This window comes from Tenrec ecaudatus, chromosome 8 (genome assembly GCF_050624435.1).
Source record: "Tenrec ecaudatus isolate mTenEca1 chromosome 8, mTenEca1.hap1, whole genome shotgun sequence".
Taxonomy (NCBI): Eukaryota; Metazoa; Chordata; class Mammalia; order Afrosoricida; family Tenrecidae; genus Tenrec; species Tenrec ecaudatus.
The window spans coordinates 33,365,135-33,392,483 of NC_134537.1; the positions used below are offsets into that span (position 1 = coordinate 33,365,135).

A 27,349-nucleotide genomic window follows, 5' to 3' on the forward strand; every position below is an offset into this window, starting at 1 on the left:
GCTGCATTAGCAGGTACATTGTGATGGTGGCAACACCAGTCCCCAATCTGCCTGCCACAAATCAGACCCCCCCCCCATCATACACTGTTACACTATCTTTTCAGAACCTCTACATAGAGCTTGATTAACCCTCTGACCCGGTGGAACAAACTTCAAAAGCACTATAAGTTGACATTTTTGTCCTTTCAGGAAGTTGACAGATATCCTGAATGAGTTTTGTCATCAATCAATCTTTCACCCTTTTTGAAATGAGAGAATGACTTGTAGTCTTGCGGTTTTTCTCATGGTGCTGTCCTTGTAAGCTGTGGTCAACGTCACAACAGCTTCTGTGGCATTTCTCTGAGCAGGAAACAAAATCTCACAGCCACACAGTTGTTCTCTTAAATTGAGCATCGCCAAAAAAAAAGGTTCAAGTGAAACTGCTTTCACAAAAATTCACTCTAACCTGAGAGAACCTTCCCATGGGACACCACTGAGTGCACTAATTCAGAGTGACTTGCTCAGTTGTCACCTAGCAGGAACAATGGGTACTAAGAAAGTCTGCCCAGTGGAGCTTTTTCCATTTGGGGGGTGTACCCACTTCAAATATATTAATTCCCAAGCTACAGAAAATTACAAGGGGGAAAAGCATAGATCAAGTGATGGGTTTGGGGCTCAGACTAAATCTTAGCTCCAACTTAAGGACAATTTGTTCTTCCATCATGTCCCTGCTCAATACTCACCCTCAGGAAGGGAACACAGAAGGTGCAGGTGCTTTAGCAAAATGTGGCGAATAATCTAGATGCTGTCCAGCTGTCAGATAAAATAGTGTTATGGGTCTTCATGTCTTGTCTCTAAATAGACAGCCATCTAAGAGAGATATCAACTGACTCCACAGGGAAGGAGCACACTGTTATCAGTCACTGACGGACTTGAGTACATATTGGAGCCTAAATTGTAGAACCTGGTGTACAAAGGATATGAACGACAACGGGACCCCAAGATTCATTTGTGTAACAACACAGGAAGCAAGCCTCTAGAGAACGCCCCTGTCTACAATTGATGGATGGGAGGAAAGTGGTCACTGAACACAGTGCTTGGGAGAGAGAAGATCAAAGGCGTGAATCTGCCCTGAACAGTTACAACTATGTCAGTAGATTCCCCCCAGTATGATGCATGCTGAACATGATCTGGTTTCCAAATTTTTCTGCATTTTAGGTTTTTATGGTTTTGTTTGTTTTTTTGTTCATTGTTCATAGTAGAGTTTATCTCAGATGTGTTATGTCAATGGGGTCACCCTCTTGAATCTGTGTTATATCCTTTTCCAATTTTCGCTATATTGGTTCAACAAACAGGATTGATGAGCCTACAGGGAGAGCAAGTAGAATAAGGTGTCTGGGGGAGGGGGCTACAGTGGTGATTGTGGGGTAAAAGGAGATGATGTCAAGGAACCCATGTAGAAAAAGAATGATTGGAAACTGATTGTGGAAGCAATTATAATAAGGAATGATATATATCATGGTCATTAAATTTCAACTAAAATAACGAGAGTCAATAAACAAATAGATACACTTGGAATCTTTCCCTTGCCTTCATCTTCCTCCTTGCTTGGATTCTGTATCTGCCTCCAGGAGTGGCCTCTTGTAGGACACTAACCCTGGAAGCTCTGGGTCCCCTGTCATGCTCCTACACACCTTGGATCCACGCCAGTTTTCACCTACCATACTGTGATCTCCTTGCTTCTCGCTCTGCATCATTGGCTTTCAGTAGTGTGAGTCTGCAGAAGGCTCTGACTAGCATTGAACCCATGGACTTGAGTTGGACTGGGCTGTGATACCTCCTTGATATAAAATTACTTCTTATATAAAGTTCTTTGTTATACATATATGAGTATCACTGGTATGGTTTTTCCAGAGAACCCAGCCTAACACACATTCTTTGAGGGAGATAGAAAACCAGTAAAATGATTTTATTTTCTCTTTTTGAAATATATTGCATTTTATTTGATTGGTAAACTATGAGGTCTATAGAATCAGCCCAAAATCTTGGTGATTGATCAATATTTATATTATGATATAAAAGGGACTTTAACAGAGATTGTTGATTGCTCTGGACTTGTTAACTTATGAAAGTTAAGATCCTCCATTTTCAGTTGGTCAGATCCATAGTGTTTCTGCTATAACAAATAAATCCAAAGTTGTGTCCCATGAGAGGCAGGTAGCCTTCCTGATCAGCTCTTCTCTGAGCGATTGCAGAGAGCACAGAGTTCTTCCATCTTGTCATGCTCATTGGTGTTCGTTACCTTTAGCTTGTTCTGACTTGTGAATTACCTATCACAGAACAAAGTCTTGCCACATCCTGTGACATCTTCATGATCATTGGAATGTTTGAGCCCATTATTGAGGATCTTGTGTTAATCCATCTCATTGAGGGCTTTCCTTGTTTGTTTGGTTGTTTTCCTGACTGTCTGCTTCAACAAATATGATGTCTCTTTCTATCAAACATGGTCTTCTTTCCTGATGACATGTCTAAAGTAAAGAAAAAGCCTCTGCGCTCTTAAATCTAAGGAGTATTTCAGGCGCTTGCTACCATTTTCAGATCCTGATCTTCCAACTCTACGTGGAAGAAGGGGAGAGCGCACTAGGGATCATGCAGGGCGTTTAAAGTTCTGCAGCAGTCTTTGCCGCATAGTGTATCGGCAATAAGCCAGTCATGTGGTTCCTATTCAGTTGCTAGGGATTTGTAGTTCTCTCGAAGGAAAAGCAAGCCAGCATTGGTTCATGAACTGCTAGACAGTCTCTGCCACCATCTGCCTGTGATCTTCAAAATCCGTTTCATACCTCTGCCTAAGTTGGTCTGCCTGGGCACTTGCTTGTGGACGAGATATCTTCCTAACTTTCATTTTCCATCTTTTCCCATCACCATTTTCTTTCTTTACAAATGAAAAATTCACCTGCCACTCATTCTGTATGATCCTATTAATCATTGTCCAGAGTTATAAAGACTTCCAGGGGCCTGAGTGACTCCTCGAAATATTAAAATCAAAAAAGTTTCATTTAATCAAGACACAATTAACTCCCAACAGGGTGTCCCCCTTCTCTCCAATTTGCCAGAAAAACTGTTAAGGCTGAAGATTGACATCAGAACTGGCCCAAGTTGGTGTGGTCAGAATTCAGATGTTAGGGATGGTAACAGGAATGGTAATAGATTTAGTTAAATGATTCATCACCTAATTTGAGTCGTGCAATGCATAGCTCTAGAGAAGCAGTTCTCATCCTGTGGGTGGCTACCCCTTTGAGGGTGGAACGGCCCTTTCATAGGGCTCTCCTGCTTCATAACAGTAGCAAAATTATAGTTAGGAAGTAGCAATGAGAATAATTTTATGGATGGAGGGGTCACCACACTATGAGGAACTGTATTACAGGGTCGTGGCATTAGGAAGGTTGAGGACCACTGCTCTAATGTGATGCCAGCAGTTCCAGGCTTCAGCTATTGTACAGTGTTTTGCCTTTTCTCTACATATACTATTTACCTGAGAATTCAGACGCAAAATGCATATTCAAATATTCTTCAGAAAAGTCATTATCAATATTTTTTTCCTGACCAAGTGATTAGTATATGACACTGTGACCTGGGTTTTTCAATAAGATTTCTTTCTTACCCCTTCTTTTCAATATTTATTTCCTTCCTTCCTTTATTTTATTCACCATTCTTGTCTTCCTTCTTCCTCTCCATTCCTTCTTGTCTCCACCTTCTTCCTCTTTTCTGTCTCCAGGCCCGCCTCACAGCGGCCATCCTTGTGCTTCCTTTGCTGCCTCCAGAGGATCCTTTCACTCCTCTCTAGTCCTGGATCCTATGTTTTCTTCTTTTAACTTACCATTTTAAAGGATACAGTCCCTCAGAGGTTTCGGTGATGCACCTATGAAATAGAACTATCCACTCTTTAGGCATGTGAGAATGTCACCTATACACTTTGATAGTTTTGTTAAGTTCAAGACCGGACATCATTTTCAACATGCAAACCTATTCTGAGTCCTGGCCTTTAAAATATGGCCCTTTTCTCCAACTGTTAGGAAAACTCTTCAGTAGTTTATGAACGCTTGTCTTTTCACGTAGTCATTCAAAATAATTTTGTGTCAATTCTAGTCCAGAGGTACTTGCCCATCCACAGCGACAGGAATCAATCCACAGGGCTTCCAGGAATCAAGATCTGAAATTAAGAAAAACATTTCACTCAATGCTAAGTCAGAGGTCAAGAAGACATTCTTGAGCTGTGCTGGACCAAGACATAAAGATGTTAACAAACCTGCTGAGGAGCCTGCTCCAGACACCCAAGAGTGGGGACAGCTTTTCACCCGAGGCTGGTTTAGAGTGTGATTCAGGCTAGCTACTAGAGGCTGGGGGTCTTGGATATAGAACAAGGCCACCGGACACATGTTACAAGACCTGCTGGGTAAAGGCTTTAACTTGGGTGTAGGCTTCGAGCACCAGCAGCGTAGCACAGAGCAGGAAGCCTCGTCATGGTGAGACCTGCATCAAGAGCTTCAAGCACAACTCACTGTTGCAGAAGCACAAGTGCATCCACGGGGGCAAAAAGCCCTAAGCTTGCCAAGAGGGTAGCAAGTGCTTCTGGAACTTATTTGGCTCCACCCCACCCCCTCTGTGTACACCTGCTTGACCTCACCAAGCCTTCAGTAGCAGCTCATGTTTCAAGCAGCACCTGTGCTTCCACAGAGGTGAGAAACTATGCAAATGTCAACAGGGCAGTTCAGCTGGAGCTAAAACCTGTGCAGCAACTCTGGCCAGTGTAGCTGTGCTTTCATCTGGAGCCCCATGCTCTTTGAGCACCAACACAGCTGCACAGATGAGAACAAAGGCTTTGACCAGAGCTCTCAGCACCCTACCGCCAGAGGATCCATTGCTTGGCGTAGGCTCGGCAGTTGGACAGGACTGACTAAGGACGCTGGCCTATGTTAGGACTCCTGAAGAAAAAGCCTGCCTTTCCACACTGTTACATGCCCAGCTCTGCATGCTCAGGGACCAAAACAAACAAACAAAATCCTTTCAGATTGTTAGGGGAAAAATTGAGACCACCCACATACATGTGATTGAACCTTGGCCCAATGACATTATCTGGCAATACCCGTGCTTATAAATAATTGTCCACTTGTTGAATTTGGAAAAAAAACAGCTTGTTAAATTCCCCAGAGATTTATTACTTGCTAAGGTGGCAGATCCTTTTGAAAGTCAAAAAGCTTCAAATTCTTTGTTTTCTCAAAATTAAAATCGCTCTCATTTAATTGTTTTCTCAGCTCTTCACTGCCATAATATGAATTCTCTATCCTGGTGACACGTCCTGGTGGCTTTGTGGGTTACACATCAGGCTGCTCACCTCAGGTTCCAAACCACCAGCTGCTCCAGGAGAGAAAGATGAGGTGTTCTGCTCCCATACAAAGTTACACTCCCAGAAACCCATAGGGGCCAATCTACCCTGTCCTACAGGGTAACTATGAGTCAGAATCGAGTTCATGGCAGTGCGTTTGTTCATTTGTTTGTTTCTGATTGTTTATTTGTTTTTGAGTGATTAGAGAATCACAAACTTCAATGACTTTTGAAAAACTTAATCACCAGTATTTTTGCTAGTGAGCCTGTAAATTGTCCAGGCAGTCTTGGTAATACTAGATTGGCATCATTACCTAGGCTAGACTTATTCTTCCATCTAGGTCAGCTATGCTTCTAGCTAGAATTATTCTTCCATCTAGGTCAGCAAACTTAGGAGCAGAAGTTCAGTTCCTTTGCCTCAGTTCTCATGGTCCTTTTACTCGGTGAGCTTTCTCAGCTGTATTCTCACATGGTCGCATGGGTTCGAGAGATGCAAAAACTGACAAGGTCTTTAAGCCTCAGGTTTGGAATTCACGCCGTCATTTCTGCTGCAGTTCTCTCTTTCCTTTCTTTCCTCTTCTACTTCCCTCCCTTTCTCTCCTCTTCTTCCTCCTTCCTCTTCACTCTCTAGCTCTACCGCTCTATATCTTATAAGCCACAGTGAAAGCCCAGGCCATAGGGCGGGAAAAAATACTGCTCTATTCAGTGGAAAATTCACAGCATCACCTTGCCAAGGGCATGGATAGCAGGTGTGGGAAATAGGATTATTTTTATGAACTCTCTCTTCTAGCGTTGTCAAGTGATAGACCATTACAAACAATTTTGATAGAAAAAAGATAAATTGGGCATATTGCTTAGGAGGATAAAAAAATTGGATGACCTTACTATAGCCAGACTCTTTTTGTACTTCACTATGAAACAAACTTCTTCAATGAGTGTACACTATATCCACAATATTTTTGAGTTATTATCTAGACCCACACATGAAGAGAAAGATTATCCAGATCATTAAAAGATACATGTCTAATAAAAATTGTTATATAAAAATTCTTTAAAATGTTTAACTCTTCCAAAAAAAATCAATTAAAATAAGTGAATGCAATCCAACAACCTGATTGAAAAAAAACCTCATATCATATTTATTGGAATGGTATCATTTGTAAAATTGTCTTATGGATATGATTTGATCCCTAGATAATTTTTAATTAAAATGAAGAAGACTCTTTATATATTTTTATTATTTCAATCTTTTAGTCCTTCAATATTAATTATGCTAAAGAAAACAGAAGTAGAAAAATAAAAATCTAGATTTCAAAAAAAAAATTTTAACTACATATTACTCAAATGACATAGGGTGTTAATCTTAATAAAACTGATTCCTGAATAAAAAAATCATCACTTTGAGTTATAGATTGAACAGAAAAATAAAATAATGAAAACTTTAACTATTAAAGGGAAATAAAAATAACTAAATAGTATGTGGGATAATAGAATTAATGCAAGTTCAAAGAATAAAAAGGAATAGTTGAGAATGCCTAACTATTAAAAGAAAATTCACCAAAGTGCTTTGTAGGTGGTGATTAGTGTGTGGAAAATTACTTCTATCTTCTGTAGTTAAAAGATGGAATCACTGTGTTCATTTCATATGGATCATTTTTAGCATTTATACTAATTGACTTCTCATTTATTTTACCAAGAATAACATTTAGATGCCATCTTAAATGTAAAAAGGTGTGTTATTCTGGGTACTTCAGAGAAACAAATCCACAGAAACTCATGTATAAGAGAGAGTTTCATATAAAGGGTAAGTGTGCATCAAGAAAACATACCAACCCAGTGCTGCCCAAGCCCACAAGTCCAACACTAAACGATTAACTCATATGTCCAATACCAGTCTACAAAGTCCTCCTCCATCTCACAAAACACACTATGATGCTGACTGCAGGAGGGAAGCCAAGTCAGTGAAAGTGTAAGCATCTCAGTACTGGCAGGGGTCTCCACATGGATGCTCCAGCACCCAGGGCTGCATCAGGGAAGGTCCATGTGGCTGCTCCTTGGGGATGTCTTGCAGGAAGTCAGCCTTGTCAGCTGAAGCAGGGAACTAGCTAAGGCAGCTGCACCTTGGAGCAACCATCACAAAGCCAGACATCTGAGAACTCCAAAGGTGAGGCTTACTGAGCCATTTGTCCCTCCGCCCTTCAATTAACCCCACATGTTTATCAGCCAGGTTCACACAATAAACTACTCAAAAGGGTTACATATTGAAAAATATATTCATATATATATGTATGTGTACATATGTTAAAAGGGTTCAAGGAAATGTGACTCCCTTAGGCCCAACAGGACTTAATTACCTTTGACCTCTCTTCTGCTTGCATGCAGTGCTACGGAGAGCACAAAGTTCAAATAGCACACACATGAAAACATCCTTTCCTCCCTTGCATGTATGAGTGAGCTGTTACTTTCATAGCATAAAATTCAACTTGTAAAAATGATTATGTATTTCCTTTTAATCTGGATCATAAACTTAAGGCTTCAGCAATCTTATTTCCCAATGAGGATCATGGAGACCTAAGTTGAGAGCTGAGATTCTGCTGTCCAGAATGATAGCTGGTGAACACATGTGGATGGAGATGTGCTACAAGTACACATGCACTAAAATTGGAGGCTTGGTGTTTTAAATAGCTTATTAATATTTTAGTGTACTTGCATATATTGAGGAGTTTCTAGGAAACTCACAGGGACAGTTCTACCTTGTCCTGTACGTTGAGGCGAGTTGGCATTCACTCGATGGCAGTGAGTTTTTGCATATATTAAGAATGGCCTTTTCAGTGACAGCTTTTTCCTTAGAAACTTTTCTTCTGTTCGTAGAAAGTGAAAAAGAAGATATGATTATTTTAGGCCAGATCATCATCCCTCATATGTTGCAGAATGCAATTATATCAAGCTGTTAGACCAAATCTTTATCCCAGAGATACACAAAAAACAAATAAGGAAAGGGAGCCCAGTTTACTGTAAGCACTCATTACAGAGAGGCATTTCTACTCTGCCACATGGGTGGGTCTCTGAGTCAGAAGAACTTAACAGCACACAACAACATTTTAAAATGAACTCTCTGGGTGGAGCAAGCATTTTGTGATGGATGACTAAAAGGTTGGCGGTTCAAACCCACCTCAGAAGTGCAGCAAAAAAAACAAAACAAAACACCTGATGACATAAATCTGAGAGCAAAGAACCCTTGGTAGGTGATTTACTGTATCCCACAGTGTATCACCAGTACCAGAATTGATTCAATGGCGATGGAATTTCTCTCTGTGCTTTGGCATTGATGATAATCAATGAAGGGGCATCCGGGGAAAGGCACATCATCTTGAGAAGATATGTTCTCAGGAGGCATGTTCCTGTGAGGTGGGTGACTCACCTGCTCTATCTTTTTTCTGGTTTCAGAACGCTGCGACGACTGGGGACTAGATACCATGAGGCAGATCCAAGTATTTGAAGACGAGCCAGCGCGCATCAAGTGTCCACTGTTTGAGCACTTCTTGAAATATAACTACAGCACAGCCCATGCAGCCGGCCTCACCCTGATCTGGTACTGGACAGGGCAGGATCGGGACCTGGAGGAACCGATCAACTTCCGCCTCCCCGAGAACCGCATTATTAAAGAGAAAGATGTGCTCTGGTTCCGCCCCACGCTCCTCAATGACACGGGCAACTATACCTGCATGTTAAGGTAACCTGACTGTCGTCGATGGCTTTGCCCTCTCCTTGTCTTGCTGACTTTTGATTGATAGACTGCGTGTGCCATGAAGTTGGGGAGGGATAAGAGAAGGCATTTCAAAAGAATTACATTTCACCCTCGTAACTTCGATGACGTGGCCTGGAAAGATGTGCAGAGAAAAAGATGCTATGCCAAGAATATTATGCAGAGCTTGTTCCTCACCCGACGGTAGCACAAGTCTACAAGAATGGTGGTGCCTTGTTTTCTTCTTCTTCTTCCTCCTCCCTCCTCCCTCTTCTTCCTCCATTCTTATTCTTTACCTCAGTATCTTGCTTCTTTGCTCTCTTGCCCTTAGGTTGAAATCTGACTACACTTCTATTCTACCTGGAAGACCAAATTCCCTAGAATATGAGCAGGAAAAGGAATCGAGCCCATTCATATCTGTTATTCTGGGCATCTTGCTAAGTGTCTGGCACAAAGTAGAGGCTCGGGATGATCTTAATGAGTGCGCAATACTTATGAAACGGCAAATGTCTTTAGAGCTGCCATACCTGCATTTGAGGTGGTCAGAGGAAATACACAGAGCATATGCTCCTTACTGGTGCACAGGTCAACTTGTTACCAGATTAAGAAGAGAGCGGGCGAGATCAGCTACATGCCTTCATTGGGCTCCCATGGCCCACAAGAGTCCATCCTGTCTCCTGTGCATAAATAGTGCAGGGAGGAAGACGCCCTTCATGCACCCCTCTGGAGCAGTGTACTGGAGAAACCCTCTGCTCGTGTATGTGCAATCGATAGAGGAAGTTCCTCTGTGCCCACAATGTTTTCTCTGATAAGGAAAAGGAACCGGGCAACAGTGTCCTATTTCCAAGCTTCCTTATAAGGCAATGTTGTTATGAGACTAGAACCATTACTTTAGGTAGATATGATTGAAAGTACACAGTATAGCATTCCTCTAACAAAAGCAATACCTTTCCACTGAAATAGCCCCTATGAGAAGAAGCAGGTATGCCCTATCCCTGGAAATAAAAGATAACCAAAAGCCATCCATATTTACTAAAGAAAAATAATTAAAGTTCTTTTTGCCTTGAAAGTATGTAAAATTTCATTTTACTTTACAATATATTTTAACTGCAAATTAATGTTTTTGCTACAAAAAAAATCAGAAAACCTCTCCAAACAATAACCATTTCAAGGTTAGTGATTTGGCTATTTTTCACCCAAAGCACCATTTTAATTTTTGAGTTACTTTGGGTTGTAAAGTCTCAACTGACTTACACATTTTTATTTTGCATAGTTTACAGGTCTTCCATCCATGCTCTGAGCGCTCCTTTTCTTTCATGGACATTTATTGTTTTCTGGTGGGAAATTAGGATGATGTTTTCATAAATTTAAATTGCGTTATAATTGTATGATAAAGCAACTCTTACCAATCATAGAAAGGCGTATCACTGTGTCATTGGACGCCCAGGCAACCACTGAAGACTGCTGAGATGGTCCCCTGACACTGTAGTTTCATTGGAGTGCACTGTAGACTCCCCTATGGGCTTCCAAGGAATCTGCAGTAGGCATGAGCTCTCAGTTATGCCCAAGTACAGCCTCACAGGATAGGTTTAAACCAGTTCTGCCATTAGGTAACCTTAGTCCATATCTGAAAGCTTTGGTATCTACAGCCATATATTATTAAATTTGGGTTACATATTCATTGGCACTCTTTTCATGTTTGACAATTATTAATCAATTCATTAACATTTCCCAAATGAGCAGCAACTATGTGAAAGTAGTCTTCAGTAACTCTCGGGATACCGTTGTTCTCTGCAAGACCTAAGTGCATGGCTATTAATCTATTTCCCTATTAAAACCCGAGTGTACCTTCAGTAGTAGTGATCAATTTCCAGTTTGTCACCCCTTCAATTTTTCTGTGTACCCATAATCTAGGCCCCAAAGGAATAGGGAGGTATCCCATTGTCTTAGAATGATTCCTACCCTGAGAATGACCGTATACTGAACTTGTGCAATCATAGGCCTGCATGTGTTTAGGGAATGGAGTTAGATTCACCTTCCAGTGTTGTACTCTTTGCATCCTTGCTCTAATACCCTTGTTAAGATAAGCAGGCAAAATTATTCCAATGATTTATTCAACATTTATTACATGTTTAATTTTAAGATTTTTAAGAATTCTTCAACATTTTTAAAAACCAGAAAAATATATCCTTCTATTCAACCGAAATGTACCTTTGTAATTTCCATCTCTATCCCTAGCCAGTAGGGAATTCTCCTACTTGATAGACTTTTAAGTATTTGTAGGCAGAGATTATGCCTTGTCACTTTCCTACCATGGTCCCAAGTCAGATTTAGTTGAACCCTGTCTTATGGGCTACCTCATCCACCCCTTTTATAATATCTAGTCAGAATTCTTGAATCAATGACTGTATGTGTTAGACATCATAAAGAAAAATCACAAATGACTTGTTTTCTCATCCCTAGAGAAAATCTTTTTTTTCAACAATAGAAATGTATTCCCTCCTATTCTATAGGCAATAATTTGGAAATTAATGCATCAGCAGGACCATCCTCTCTCTAAAGCATAGGTTCTCAAGCGTATGCCTCCCACTCCCTTTCAGAACAAATTAATTACTTAGACCCACTCCAGCAATTAAAATCTTTTGTACTATAGCCCATAACCCAGGATAGAGAGCAGGTACCTGCCTTTGTAGCCCTCTTCCCGAGCAGTTTAGTGCCCCCATGGAGCAGCATTGCCCACTTTTGGAAGCTCTGTTCTAAGGGAGCTGGAAGACAATCTTTCCTAGCTTCTTCCTAGCTTCTGTTGGATTTGCCAGCCCTTTCTCTTTATTGACTTGTAGATACATCAGTCTGATTGTTACCTCTGTCTTCACATGACCATCTGCTCTCCATCTTGAGAATCAGATATTTTTTATTAATCCCTTTCTTATTTTCTTATATAAATTGTATATACTCACGTATAAGCCATTTTCCAGCACATTTTTAATGCAGTTTTGTGGTAAAATTAGGTGCCTTGACCGATATTTGGGTTGGGTTATATTCGAGTATATATGGTAAGTCTAAATGTTTCACCCAGCCATTCGTTTAACAAATATTGCCTCTATAACTCTTAAAAGCTTTAAATACTTTACAAGAAAAAAAGAATTTAAAACTAAAACACACATGGCCTTGCCTTGTGCAATGTACATTTAACAGAGGATATATATTAATAAGTCACAAAGCAAATAATTTTGAAGTATGAAAATGTCTAACAAGAAAAATAAAGAATGCTTGGAAAATGAGGAGAGGTGAGGTGGAGTTAGCTCTAGCAGGAGAAGAAGACAACCTGGAAAAGCCCTCCATGTGACAAGTTAGATGGTGAGAAGAAAAGTTCTCTGATGGCAAAGGGAGTCCCCTGTGTAAATATCACACAAACTTGTATCAATACAGATTTCCAGCTAGCCTAAGCACTTTCATGTATGTACTTATTCATTTATTTTGCCATTTGGGCTTGATTTCTTAAAATAGGCGCTTCAAACAGCTCTGATTAATTGTACCATAATTTATATTATAGTTTTCCATTTGGTAGACCTTTTCTATTGACTGCAAAATATTCCTTGCTGAAACAACACGGTGATACTATGGTAGATATATATATATATATATATATATATATATATATATATATATATATATATGATCATTTTATTGGGGCCTCGTACAACTCTTATCACAATCCATATATCTATCCATTCTGTCAAGCACATTTGTACATTTGTTGCCATCATCATTCTCAAAACATTTGCTTTCTACTTGAGTCCTTGGTATCAACTCATTTTTCCCCTCCTTCCTCCCCGCTCCCCACCAGGAACCCTTGATAATTTATAAATTTTTATTATTTTGTCGTGTCTTACACTGTCCAGTGTCTCACTTCATCCACTATCCTGTTGCCCATCCCCCAGGGAGGGGGTTATATGTAGATCTTTGTGATTGGTTCCCACCTTCTAGCCCACCTTCCATTCCCCCTCCCAGTGTCGCCACTATCACCACTGGTCCGGAGGGGTTCATCTGTCCTTGATTCCCTCTTTCCAGTTTCTACGTGTACCAGTGCACATCCTCTGGTCCAGCTGGATTTGTAAGGTAGAATTGGGAATCATGATAGTGGGGGGGAGGAAGCATTAAAGAACTAGAGGAAAGTTGTATGTTTCATCATTGCTACACTGAACCCTGACTGGCTCATCTCCTCACAAGACCCTTCTATAAGGGAATGTCCAGTTGCCTACTGATGGGCTTTGAGTCTCCACTCCGCACTCCCCCTCATTCACAATGATATGATTATTTTGTTATTTGGTGATGGATATTTTTTTAATTTTAACAATTTATTAGGGGCTCATACAATTCTTATCACAGTTCATACATATACATACATCAATTGTACAAAGCACATCCATACATTCCCTGCCCCAATCATTCTCAAGGCATTTGCTCTCCACTTAAGCCCCTTGCATCAAGTCCTCTTTTTTTTTCCCCTCCCTCCCCTTTCCCCCCTCCCTCAGGTGCCCTTGGTAATTTATACATCATTATTTTGTCATATCTTGCCCTATCCGGAGTCTCCCTTCCCCCCTTCTCTGCTGTCCCTCTCCCAGGGAAGAGGTCACATGTGGATCCTTGTAATCAGTTCCCCCTTTCCAACCCACTCACCCTCCACTCTCCCAGCATCGTCCCTCACACCCTTGGTCCTGAAGGTATCATCCACCCTGGATTCCCTGTACCTCCAGCCCTCATATGTACCAGTGTACAGCCTCTGTCCTATCCAGGCCTGCAAGGTAGAATTCGGATCATGGTAGTTGGGGGGAGGAAGCATCCAGGATCTGGGGGAAAGCTGTGTTCTTCATCGGTACTACCTCGCATATTTTTGATCAACTATTATCTACTCATTTTTTCTTCCAATGCTCGTAACATTTGAAAATTTTTAAGAACTAGAATTAATCTGTTAAAAAAGCTAAGATTTTTTTTCTTTGGAATGTGGGGATGAAGGGCTCTGGAAACATATATCCCCCTGAAAAAATTGTATATACCATCATAATCAATAAGTAAATTAAAATTCTCACTTCAGCTTTACCAGCATTATGTTTAAAGTGTAAAATAGATTTTATGCAATTAGGATTGCATATTAAAATATAAATATTTTATTCTATTAACTGTTTAAAATTCTAGTGTATGAAATATCATCACCATGTAATTCTTAAATTAATTTATTCTATAAATGAAGAGTCCAGATACATAGTGTGAGTTTCAATGTGGTGGGTTTATTAAACCAGATGCAAATGAGACTGCTCATTTACTTGATCATTCTTCTCTCCAGGAACACCACTTATTGCAGTAAAGTTGCATTTCCCCTGGAAGTCGTCCAAAAGGATAGATGCTTCAAATCCCCTATGAAACTCCCAGTGTATCAGCTCTATCTAGAACATAGTCTGCAGAAGATCACTTGTCCAAATCTGGATGGATTTTTTCCTTCTGATGTCAAACCCACTGTCACTTGGTATAAGGTAAGTGAACCAGCGGATGCTTCACTTTTTATAAAACTGCAATAATTATTAGGTGAGTTTAATGTACATATTGAGATTTTCTTTCTCAAATGTTCTGATTTATTCCTTAATAACTTTAATAAGTCTTTCACCCCTTGCTTAATTTGTGACACTTTAAAGGAGGGGGGGTATGGTCTGTCCCAACTCTGACATTTCCCAAATTATTTCCCCTGTAATATCAGATTATGTCTTTCTGTGAACTTACTATGAATCCCATTTTGAGAACGTTATACTCTTCTATTCATTGCAAAATTCAGTTGCTAATCTCTATGGTGAATTTCACATTGATGGCAATGAATTTAGTGTTTTGAGTTAATTAGTCAATACTGTATTTTATTTCTGATGTGCGTATTTCTTACCTCTGTATTCCATCTGTGTTCTCGTCCACATCTGGGGCATTTGGTGTTATTTAAAAACAATTGTTAGATGTTGGCACTTATGACAGTGGAACAACTTCTAAATCTCTTCATAAACCAAATCAAAATCTCATGGATGACGCTTATGAAAAAGTTCTGTGACAAGTTTTCCAGAAGAACAATTTTCAGTAAGGTGACAAGGCCATCCAGCAGCCTTAAACTCCACATAATTTTTATGTCTCTAATCTGTGGTGTTCAAGCACTCAGCTCATAACTAGAACTTGAGTGGTTGGAACCCACCAGTCGCTCCTCAGGAGACAGGCGTGGAGTCTGCTTATGTGAAGATTTCCAGCTTGGAAACCATGCGTAGCAATTCTACTCTCTCCTTTAGGGCTATTATGAGTCATAATCAACTCAGCGAAAATGGGATTTTTAATCAGTGTTTGTAGAGAATGGAAAGAAAGGAAGTAATGGGATTCCTAATGACTTGAGAGCAAGAGAACCCCCAGATTAGCAGTCAAGTTGTTACTGTGTAATATGGTGGGCCAGTTTGATAACAGCCTCTAAAGGCAGAAGGGGCTTCTTTCTAGTAGAGGTGGGTTCAAGAGGTTCATGTTAAGATGGATCCCGAGTTTACTCGTGTTTTGCGCGCCATCTGTTACGGATGGATCACGAGATAACTCGTGATTTCTACACGCTGTCTTCAGATGCCATCTGCTTGGATATGTTTTAACTACTTCATCTATTTAGGTGTTTACATCAGTAGTGAATGTACCAAACTCGATTGTCTTCATGTTCTTTTTGTTTATTTAGTATTTTGGTGCAGTTTGGTTAAATCAAATAGTTACTATTTGTTTGAATTGCTTTGCAAGGAGTTGTGCACTCATCATGATCAAACCTCAGTGAAATGTAAAACATCACCTAAATCGCTCAAGTGGTCTCTTGTTACACAAAAAGACATGAAGAAATTCTTAGCCCTAATTCTTCTAATTTTTCAAAGTAATATGGATTATATTGATTATTTTTACAAGAAGCTTATAATTTCATGAAGATTATAGTTCATAAAAGTAATTCTGTTCTGCATACATTGCAAACTATTGTTTCATAATGTGAGACAACTTCAGAGATGGTGCCAGGAGGGTGAGCATCACAGAATGAAAGGTTATTAGAACAAAGTGTTCTTGCATTGAGAGAGGGTATGAAGAGAGGCCCGAAGTCCATCCATTACCTCAGTGTATTGATATATATATATATATATATATATATAATATATATATATATCCATAGGCCCACACTTCTATTTTTATGAATTAATGTATTTACATATGTACACACCTATGCTTATACCTCTATCCATAGCTTTGCTTCATACAGCGTTCCTCTGTTTCCTTTTACCTTCCTCCCGCCCTATCATCATACTCGCCCTCTTAGTAAATCTTCTCATCTAGATTGCTGTTGCTCCAACACCCACAGGATCTCAAAATACTCCTTGTTGTTGATTTTAATTTCCTAGTTGTTCCCCTGTCTATGGCGTCATTTGCCCACTGCTCCCCTTCCCACGCCTTGTTCTCCCCCAAGTCCTTCCAAGACTGTCAGTTCCATTGCTTTCTCCTTGAGCTTGCTTCCCATGCCTATCTTATATAAGTAGGCAAACCAACAACCACATAGGCCAAACAAAAGAACAAAATATTGAAAAAAAGAGAGAGAGAAAAAGATAATAATAACTAGCAAAATAATGCATGCATAATTTCAGGTTTGTCCACTGACCTTTGTGACTGTCTCCCCACTGGTTGTGGGTGAATTCTGGGGGCTAGCCTTCTTGCCTGAAGTCTATTTTAGGGGCTCTTTAGAGGCTTTGTGACTTTGGTTTGCTTTTGCTGCTGATCTGTTATGTTCCCTTCTTGGTTTACCCTGCTACGGGGGTTGGGGGGATGTGGGGGAGGAATTCAGACCAGACTAACTCACCGCCGTGTGTCCCCAGTATGGTCCTCTGCCACAGTATGCTCCAGTCAGGGGACAACATGTCATGGTTCTGATTGGAGCCAGCCATAAAGCCCATTTTTTTCATGCATTTTGCCATGTGGGTACGTTGCTCTCGAGGTTTGGTGCACCGTGGTGGGGTCTGTATGTACGCTCCAATTCTCTGGAGACACAACCAATATTCTCCCCCTGGGTGGGTTAGTGCCTTTCTTCCCCCATGACTTCATCTTTCCCCGCTCCTCACTTTTCTCCCTCCCCCCTTATCCTCTTTCCCATTCTTTGTGTTGGAATAACATGTACCTCCTTGGGTTTGGTCTGACCTCTACCCAACTGCCTGTACCTCAACCCATATAGTGTGAGATAAGGGGCTTTTCTTCTATGCCTACTGTGCTGGTTATACTTACCTCAGGGGGCTCATGTTGTGCTTGGTCTTTTGTGATTTTGTGACTTTGCTCAGCATAATTGTCTCCAACTCTTCTCATGAAATGACGTGCTTCATGTGATCATCAGTGCTTTTCAGTAATGTTTAGTACTCCTTTGGGTAAGTGCCAGAGTTTACTAATACACACTTCTATGAATGGAAATTTAGGGTTTTTTTCAATTCTTTGTGATTGTGAATTGAGCCGCAATAACCAATGGAGCACAAATGACTGGTCATGGTTTATTTCTTACCTCTTCTGGGTATATGCCCAGTAGAGGGATAGCTGGGTCATAATGTACCTCGATTTGCATTTGCTTTAAATATCTCCAGATCACTTTCCACAGAGTCTGCACATACTTACATGACCAATAGCAGTGCAGGAGAGTTCCTATCTCTCCATATTTCCTCCAAGATTTGTGGCTCTTTGATTTTATGATTTGGACTAACCTAAAGGGTGTTAGATGGTATCTCATGGTTGTTTTAATTTGCATTTCTCTGATAATCAGGTGCATTTTCCCACATGTATATTGGCCATTCGAGTATCCTCAAGTGAAACTTCTTTTCAGGTTTTTGCCCATTTCCTTAGGGGGTTAACTGTTTTGGTCTTTGTACAGGCTAGGAGGTTATTGTAGATTTTAGTAATAAGACCTTTGTCTCTTGTGCCATTGCTAAAAATCCTCTCCCAGTCTGTGTGTTCTCTTGTTGCCCTCTTGGTGAAGTCTTTTGATGCACACAGGTGTTTTATCCTTAGTATATTCCACTTGTCAATTTCAGGTTCACCTGTGTGTGTACCCTTTCCTGTTGCAGTTAGCCCATGTATTCCCTGAGCCAAGGTTCTTAGGTTTGTCATGATTCTTCATTGATGGTCCTGATAGTTTGGATTTTACTTCTAGGTCTGTGATCTACCTTGAGTTTGTTCTTGTGCATTGGCTGAGGTAAACATCTTGTTTCATATTTCTACAGATGGATATCCATTGTTTCTAGCATCACTTGTTAAAGTGGGCACCTACCTCCCACTTGATGCGTTTGGGGCCCTTGTGGAAGATCAGTTGCCTCTATCTGATGGTTTTATTATTGGGTTTTCTGTTCTTTTTCATTGGTCTAAATATCTGTCATTGTACCAGTACCACACTGTTTTGACCACTGTGGTTTTTATAGTAGGTGTTAAAATCAGGTAAAGCAAGCCCTTCAAGTTTGTCCTTATTCTTGAGGAATTCTCTGATAATTCTGGGCTTTTTCTTTCTCTATATGAAATTAGTGGACGTGTTTTTTCAATTCTTTGAAGAAGGTTGTTCGTATTTGAATCGGGATAGCATTCAACTTATATAGTGCCTTTAATAAGCATGACATCTTTACTATATTGAGTCTTCCAATCCACGAGCATGGGATATTCTTCCAGTTGTGTAGGTCACTTTTAGTTTCCTGTAATAGGGTCTGTAGTTTCCCTTGAATCAGTCTTTTGGTTTTTTGGTTATATATATCCCTAGGTATTTCAATTTGTTCTTGGCTATTTTGAAGGGCACTGCCTTCTTGATCTCCTCTTCTGTGGTCCTGTCCGATGTATATAGCAAGCCAGTAGATTTCTGTTTGTTGATCTTGTATCCTGCCACTCGTCCATGTACCTCTATCACTGTCAGTACTCCTGTTGTGGAGTTTTGGGTAGTTATGGAATCGTGTTGTCTGCAAAAAGCAATAGTTTCACCTCCTCATCTACCAGTTGGATACCTTTAATGCCCTTTCAATATCTAATGTTGTTAACTAGGACTTCCAGTATGATGCTGATAGACTTGGGAAAAGGGGCATCCTTGTCTGGTCCCATTTTTCAGTGGGATTATTTTCATCTTTGACTATAATGTTGGCTGTTGGCTTTTCGTAGAAAGCTTGTATTAACATAGGAATTGTCCTTCCATTCCTATCTTCTTGTGTGTCTTGATTAGGAATGGGAGTTTGATGTTCTCAAATGCTTTGTTTCTGCATCTATCGATGTGATCATCTTATTCTCTTTGTCATGTGAATGCTTGGTAGAATTCTCCTGTGAAGCTGTCTGCTCCAGCATCCTTTTTCTTGATAGCTATATCTATTTATTCCTTTGCTGTGGATATGTTGAGAGCCTTTACCACTATCTGGAATCATCTAAGGAGGGATTGTTTTTCCAAGTATTTGTTCACGTCTTCCATGTTGTTGAATTCATTGGAATACGGACTTTTATAGTACTTTGTGATTATCTTTTTAATCTTGTTGGGGTCTGTTGTGATTTCCCCTTTTTCATCCCTCATCCAGTCTATTGATGTTTGGTCCTTTCTTTCCTTGGTGAGGCTTGCCAGCATGCTGTTAATTCTCTTATCCTTTCAAAGAACCAACTTTTGCTGTATTGATTTTTTTGGCATTGAACTCTTGTTTTCCGCTGGTTTAACTCTGCCCTCATTATTATTATTATTTTTCTATTGGAGCGGTTGTTCTTTTGACTTTGTTATAGTTGCTGGAGGTTTGTGATAGCGTATCAATCATAAGGCTCTCTTCCTTTTTCATATATGCACATATTGCTCTCAAGCTACCTCTGATAACTGCTTTCACAGTATCCCATAGGTTTTGATCCTACTTTTACAATAATTTCACTGTGGCCAGAGAGAACCTTCCCAGGCAACACAAATGGGTGCCCTATCTCAGAGCAAGTTGTTGAATGCTCACCTCATGGGAAAAATGCGGTCTATGAAAGCACCCAGTGTAATTTTGAGTTCTTTGGGGTATCCCCTTATATAATATATTCAGCAGGATATATTATAATGGGGATGCAGGCAAAACTTAACTATGGCAAAAAATAAAATAAACAAAAATTCAACTATGGTGGGAAAAAAATAAAATAGCGGTTGCTTTGGATAAGGGAGAGCAGAATTTGAAAAGGAATAGAGTGGACATTTGAGGTTGATATCAGAAACATTTTGTCGTTGGGGCCAACTCGCTTGAATATTTGTTATTGTATTGTTTATTCTTCAGTATATGAAACCCACAATCGATGAACCTATTGAGACAGCAAGTAGACTAAAGATTCCTTGGGGTACAGTGGGGGTGGGATAGAGGGGAGTTCAAGAAGGTAGAGAATGTTTCAAAACTGATCTTGGTAGCAATTGTACAACACTGCTTGATGAGATTGAACTATGGAATGCTTTGATATCTGTATTAGCTCCCAATAAAATGGTTTGAGGGGAAGTTAGGAGATAAAGTCTTTAAGGTGAAGAGATCCAACGACTGGAAGAGATTTGAAGACAGACAGAAGAGCCCTCACAGGTATAGGAGACATCCTTTAACAACAACAACAGCAAACAAAGGTTAATGGGAAGCAGCACAGTAAGCCATTCAGAAGTTGGATAAATGCTTTATTTTTTTAATACAAAAAACATCGATATGTAAACTTCACCTACTTCACAAATTAAAAAAAGAGTCATCCTGTCAATGCCGATTCAGGGCGACCTTCTAGTACAGGGTAGATCTTCCCCTGCTGGTTTCCAAGACTATAACTTGTTTACAGCCGACAGTCCCATTCTGTCACAGAGCTGCTGGCGGTTTCCAACACTGACCAATGTGTAACCACAGACATCATGCTTGGTCATGTCGAGGGTCTGGAAATGAGGACGGACCTCGATGTCATCCCCACAATAATTCTTAATTTGCATCCACTGTGTTGATGTATCATTAAGGTTCTTCCTCATTTCTTGACCATCTGCATGATCAAGTATGATGTCTGTCTCCAGGAACTAATCCAACCTGAAAACATGTCCAACGCCTGGGAGACAGAGTCTCACCATTCTCCATCTAAGGTATCTTCTGTCTATTATTCCAAGACAGATTTGTTCATTCTTCTGCCCAACCAGGGTAGAGTCCATATTTTTTCCCAGCACCATAAGTCAAGGTATCAATGTTTCTTCAGTCTCCTCTATCCACTCCCCATCTATATGTTTATGCAGCAATTGGCAATATCATGGCTTCATTCACCTCATTCCACAAAGTGCTATCTTTGCTTTTGAACACTTTACTGAGGCCTTTCACAGCAGATTTGACCAATACAATCCATAATTTGATTTCTTTACTGATGCTTCAAGGAACAGTCAAGAAATAAAAGGTTATATTGCTACTTCCATGGCCAGGGGCCCTGGTGATGTAGTGGGTCACATGTTGGGCTACTAACCACAAGGTCAGCAGTTCAAATTCATTAACTGCTCCACAGGAGCAAGATGAGGCATAAGCAGTCCTAGAAATCCAAAGGGCAGTTCCGCTCTTCCCTAGAGGGTCATTAGAAATCGGAATTGGCCCAAGAGCGGTGAGAGTGAGACTGAGAGAACGTCCGTGAGCATCGATTGCAGACTCAAGTAAAATGAAACCCTGGGCAACGTCCATTTTTTCATGAATAGCATGATGCTGCCTATTGTTCCATCTGCAAGGATTTTATTAAAAGCTGTGTATAGGTCATGGTAAAGGAAAGCTAGTAATGCCCAGTCCTCATTTCTAATATCTATTTACAGAAAGGTTGCTACCAATGAGTGGTGCACTGGTTTTTTGTTTGTTTGTTTTAATGTCTGTGATTTGGGGTTACCATTGACATGATTAATCCTAAGAATTACCTCCCCATCCCCCCCACACAAACACTAGTTGAACACAAAGGGAGGGTTCTGGCAATTGCATTCTCCCATCACTGCAGTTCAGTGGTGGCCTCGCCTTTTGTTTTCTCTTCTATCGTTCTCCCCGCACACCCCCCAGGTAACTTTGCTTATGCACAGCCATCTTTGTCTAGCTTTTTTGGTTTGAGCTTGGTGCATCCATTCAATCCAAGTGTTCTCAGAGTCCATTTTTAAGTCTCCACGCCTTGTCTTCAAATTTGTATATTTTCAAGAACATGTTATCCCTTCTCTTAGTTTCTGCATACCCAAAATAGAGACCAATGAGGCTCCAAAGCACCAACGCTAAGATTCTACACAATGTTAATTCTGGGTCCCCAAACAGTCTTCTGCATGGCAAGCATTCATTCTTTGATTCAGTACCCAGAATTCACAGTTCTCACTTTTAGAAATCCTGTGTAGTAGTGCAGTGGGTTAAGCATGGGCTTTAAGATCTCGGGAACTCCCTGGCCACTCTTAGAGTGACGGATGAAATTGTCTGTTCCTATCAAGATTTGCAATTTTTGAAACCACAAAGCAATTCTATTCTGTCCTGCAGGAGCTCATGAGTTAGAATCAACTTATTGGCAGTAGGTTTTGGTTCTGTTTAGAGATTTAAATTGATGTTATTTGTTTAGATGCTTGTTCAATAAACTGGAATTATAACTAATTTAGAAGAAAAATCATAATTTTCTAAATTTCAAAGAACATTAAAACCAAACTCACTGCCATTGAGTCAAGCCAGCTCCTTATGGGCCTCTCAGACAGGCAAGAACTGCCCCTGTAGGTTTCTGAGACTAAAACTCTGTAATTCTTTATGGTAGCAGAAAGCTCTCTCTCTCTCTCTCTAAGAGCAGCTGGTGGTTTTGAACTCCTGACCTTAAAGTTAGCAGTCCAGTGTGTAATCACTGTGTCACCAGGGCTGTACATGATACATTGCATGTGTATTAATCTGAGACTTCCTGTTTTATTCACATGGAAGTAATATATAGGAGCAGAAAAGAGGTAACTGTGGTATTGTTAGACTCTTTTATACCCTTGAATATTGTAGTATGGAAAGCCATCCTAATTTTCTTCTTACCCAGTTAGTTGTATTCCTCATTGTTAAAAGTGGATATTTTGACATTTTATTTTCTGGAGTCACTGCATGATCAAGGGTAATGTAACAAAGAGGAATTGCTGAAACCCTGGTGGGGACTGAGCATATTGGGACAGGAGCAAATTCAAGGGAAATGGGGAAGGAGCTTGGAGGCAAAGGGCATTTATAGAGGTCTAGATAAAGATTATATATATATAATGTATATATATAAAATCTATTTCCCCATCATCATGTATAAACATATTTGTACATGATGATGGGGAAATAGATCTATGTGTATATATTTATAACTTTAGTATTAAGGTAGCAGAAGGACATTGGGCCTCCACCCAAGTACTCCCTCAATGCAAGAATACTTTCTTCTATTAAATTGGTATTCTATGATGCTCACCTTCTTCACACAACCGCTGAAGACAAAGCATGTGCATAAGCAAATATGGTGAAGAAAGCTGCTGGTGCCCAGCTATCCAAAGATATAACGTCTGGGGTCTTAAAGACTTGAAGGTAAACAAACAGCCATCTAGCTTAGAAGAAACAAAGCCCACATGAAAGAAGCACACCAGCCTGTGCGATAATGAGATGTTGAAGAGATCAGGTATCAGGCATCATCAGAACAAAAAACCTTACCATAGTGAATGAGGTGGGGAGTGGGTAGTGCAGAGTGGAGACCCAAAGCCCATTTGTAGGCCACTGGAGATCACCTTGTAGAGGGGTCTTGGGGAGGAGATAAGCCAGACAAGGTGCAATGTAGCAATGATGAAAAACACAACTTTCCTCTAGTTCCTAAATGCTTCCTCTCACCCTCCCACCCCCACCTATCATGATCCCAATTCTACCTTGCAAGTCTGGCTAGAACAGAAGAACCAGAAACACAGGGAATCCAGGGCGGATGATCCCTTCAGGACCAGTGGTGTGAGTGGCAATACTGGGAATAATAGAGGGAGAGTGGGTTTGAAAGGGGGAACCAATTACAAGGATCTTCATGTAACCTCCTCCCTGGGGGATGAACAACAGAAACGTGAAGGGAAATGTCAGACAGGGAAAAATATGACAAAATAATAATTATAAATTATAAAGGGTTCATGACGGTGGAGGGAGCTTGGAGGGAGGGAAAAAAAATGAGGACCTGATGACAGGGGCTTAAGTGGAGAGCAAATGTTTTAAGAATGATGAGGGCAATGAATGTACAAATGTGCTTTACACAATTTATGTATTTATGGATTGTGATGAGTTGTATGAGTCCCTAATAAAACAATTACAAAAAAAAAAGCAGAGGCAATTTCCCCGGTCTTACCAAAGTTGAGAGGAACCACTTTGATGGGATTTTTGGATATAACATTTATGGCAATTTCTGAAAGGCTCTAGACTGCCATTTCGTAGAGAGGGAGAGAAACCATGAATATAGATTTGCAAAAGTTGGATTGTCTGTCTCCTTCACATGGTTATTAAAAGTGATATATTACCTCTTCTGATTTTTAGTATGACATTAATCAGAATTGGTCAGATATGGTATAAAATTCTTTCCCCAAAGCAGAAAAATCTTTGCTTTTTCTGACAAAATGCCAACAGTAAAGCAACTTTCTGAAAAGGTGCCAGGCCTGGCCTTCTCCATGGGCCCCGCACCTGCTGTTGGGAAGTTAGTCCAAGGCCTGTGTAATAGACTTCATTTGTAAAGTGCTTCCTTCAATTTGATCTGACAACTTAGTTGCTTTTGTTTCCCTTATCTTTTTCTTTTAGCCACACTTTCTGTCCAATGGTTTCAATATTCAGTATTAGTATCATATTTTCTTTCAGAATTATACACATATAATGTAATACATGGATATACATGGTTAAGTGAAAAGCTATTGCTACTAGGAGTCTAATTCATATGTGCATAGGTTTCTTCCAGGTGAGACATGTTTCAGCATATCCCAGCGATCACCAGATGGTTACATACAAGCTCTCTCGATATATACACTTTGCTTAGTTTCCTTAGGGTGTCTCCAAAAATATATAATCTAAACAGTGGCTTCCAAGGGGACGAGTAAATTCAAGGTTGAATAGTCAGGACAGAGGGCTATGGCAACTAATTTTAGAATCCTAAAGGGGTCATCTTGGTATATTTCTTCATAGGACAAAGGAAGATGGCAGGTACTTGTTATATATATACATTTTAAAGTATAATAGATACATAACCACCACAAACCCCACCCCCAGGCGGATGAACAACATGAACCATGGGGGAAGGGAAACAGCAGTCAGTGTAAGATGAAAATAGTAGTAATTTAAAACTTATCAAATGGTCACAAGGGTAGGGGAAAGGGAAGGGAAAATAAGGAGCTGATATTAAGGACTCAATAGAAAGGAAATGTTTCAAAAATAATGATGGGAACTATACACCAATATGCTTGATATAATTGATGTACGGTCTGTTATAAGAGCTGCAAGAGCCCTTAAAAGGTATTAAACATTGAAAGCTCAATCTGTGAGGTAGTTTATTGTGCCAACCTGGGGTTAATTGAAGGGTAGAGGGATAAATGGCTCAGTGAGCCTCACCTTTCCAGTTCTCAGGTCTCTTGCTCTCTGATGGTTGGACCAGGGTACAGCTGCCTTAGCCAGTTCCTTGCTTTAGCTAGCAAGGCTCACTTCCTGAAAGATATCCCCAAGGAGAAGCCACATGGACCTACCCCGATACAGCCCCGGGTGCTGGAGCAGCCATGTAGAGACCCCTGCCAGTGCTGAGATGCTTACACATCACTGATTCAGCTTTCCTCCTGCAGTCGGTGTCATATTCTGTGTTTTGTGAGATGGAGGAGGGCTTTGTGGATTGGTGTTGGACATATGGGTTAATGTTGGACATATGGGCCTGGGCAGCACTGGGTTGGGATGCTTTCTTAATGAGCACTTACCCTTTATATAAAACTCTCTTATGCATGAGTTTCTGTGGATTTGTTCTCTGAAGTACCCAGACTAACAACAGTCAGTAAGGGAAAGTTCAGGACAACTTCTCAGAGGAAGTTTGCCCCTCCGTCATGAAATGCTCCTGCTCCTTCTTCCAGGCTATCAAAGGCAGGCCTATGAAAACTTCATTAGGAACTCGTATCCCAACCATTCCACTGCTTTGATATTGCCCCTTCAGGCTTCATGTTGATGCCTAGATTCAAAGAATATTTAAAAGGAAACCCATTTGGGGCCTTGGAAGATGCCTAAACTGCTATTTATGAGGTGCTGTTTTGATGTGTACATGGAAGAGCATGGAATTCCTCAACAAAAATGTGATACATGGAAAATATACTGAGAAACAATAGCTTCACATTCCAATAGTTGCTTCATATAATGTTATAATTTTGTAGTAATAGTCTTTGACATACCCTTGTAGTTATTTTAATATAGTATCAGGGCTATTGAATGGCAATAGTCATTAAAGCCCCCCTCAAATATCTAGGAAGCTTTAGGGCTGAATCAGATTAAAAAACAACTTACCTTTGTTTTATAAGGAGTACGGTTGACGCAATGACTACATGCTTGGGGATTAACCAGAAACTTGGAAACATGACCCCACTAGCCATGCCAAATGAGAAAGATGGGCCAGTCTGCTGCTGTAAATATTTATAACCAGGGAAATCCTTGGAATGATTGATCTGAGTCCTATTGGACCATTATGGGTCACAATCAAGTAAAAAGGGGTGGGTTTTAGTCTTCTGCAGCACTTTAATTATTAACTCATGTTTGTTACTGTACTGATTGCATTTGTTCAGAACAGTACAGCAAGCCCCTCCCCACGTTTCTTCCCCTTTCCCATGCATTCCAAGCACACAGCACAAAACTGAGCTAATCTAGAGTGTCCTTAGAAATTGAATACATAACTGACTTAATTCGACAGAACTGCAAATTCCAGGAGAATAAAAACTGTTTCTATTTTCACAGCTATTGTGTGCTCGGCTCCTACCACAGTTCCTGGCACGTAAAAAACACTTTGTAGAAAACTGTAGAACTTGCTTCTCATCATTGGAATAACCAGTATACAGAATTATTGTGAGAGTTTTTGTGACAAAACTTAGGGCATTTTCTACATTATTGGCCAAATCAAAATATCAAGTATTTTGTATAAACTTAATTGTGATGTAAATATTGGATAGATATTCACAATGCTCAACCCTTATTTCTGAATTAAACACACTGTACC

At 40.2% G+C, this 27,349-nt stretch overlaps 1 protein-coding gene across 1 annotated transcript in view; it reads left to right on the plus strand.

Annotated features, from left to right (window-relative positions):
- The window catches only part of IL1RAP (interleukin 1 receptor accessory protein), a 147,576-nt gene that overhangs the window by 84,657 nt on the left and 35,570 nt on the right, over positions 1-27,349 (plus strand). Inside the window, exons 3-4 of the mRNA XM_075556212.1 lie at positions 8,809-9,094; positions 14,451-14,637. Coding sequence (XP_075412327.1) covers positions 8,809-9,094; positions 14,451-14,637 — 473 coding nt within the window. The remainder of the gene's footprint in view (positions 1-8,808; positions 9,095-14,450; positions 14,638-27,349) is intronic.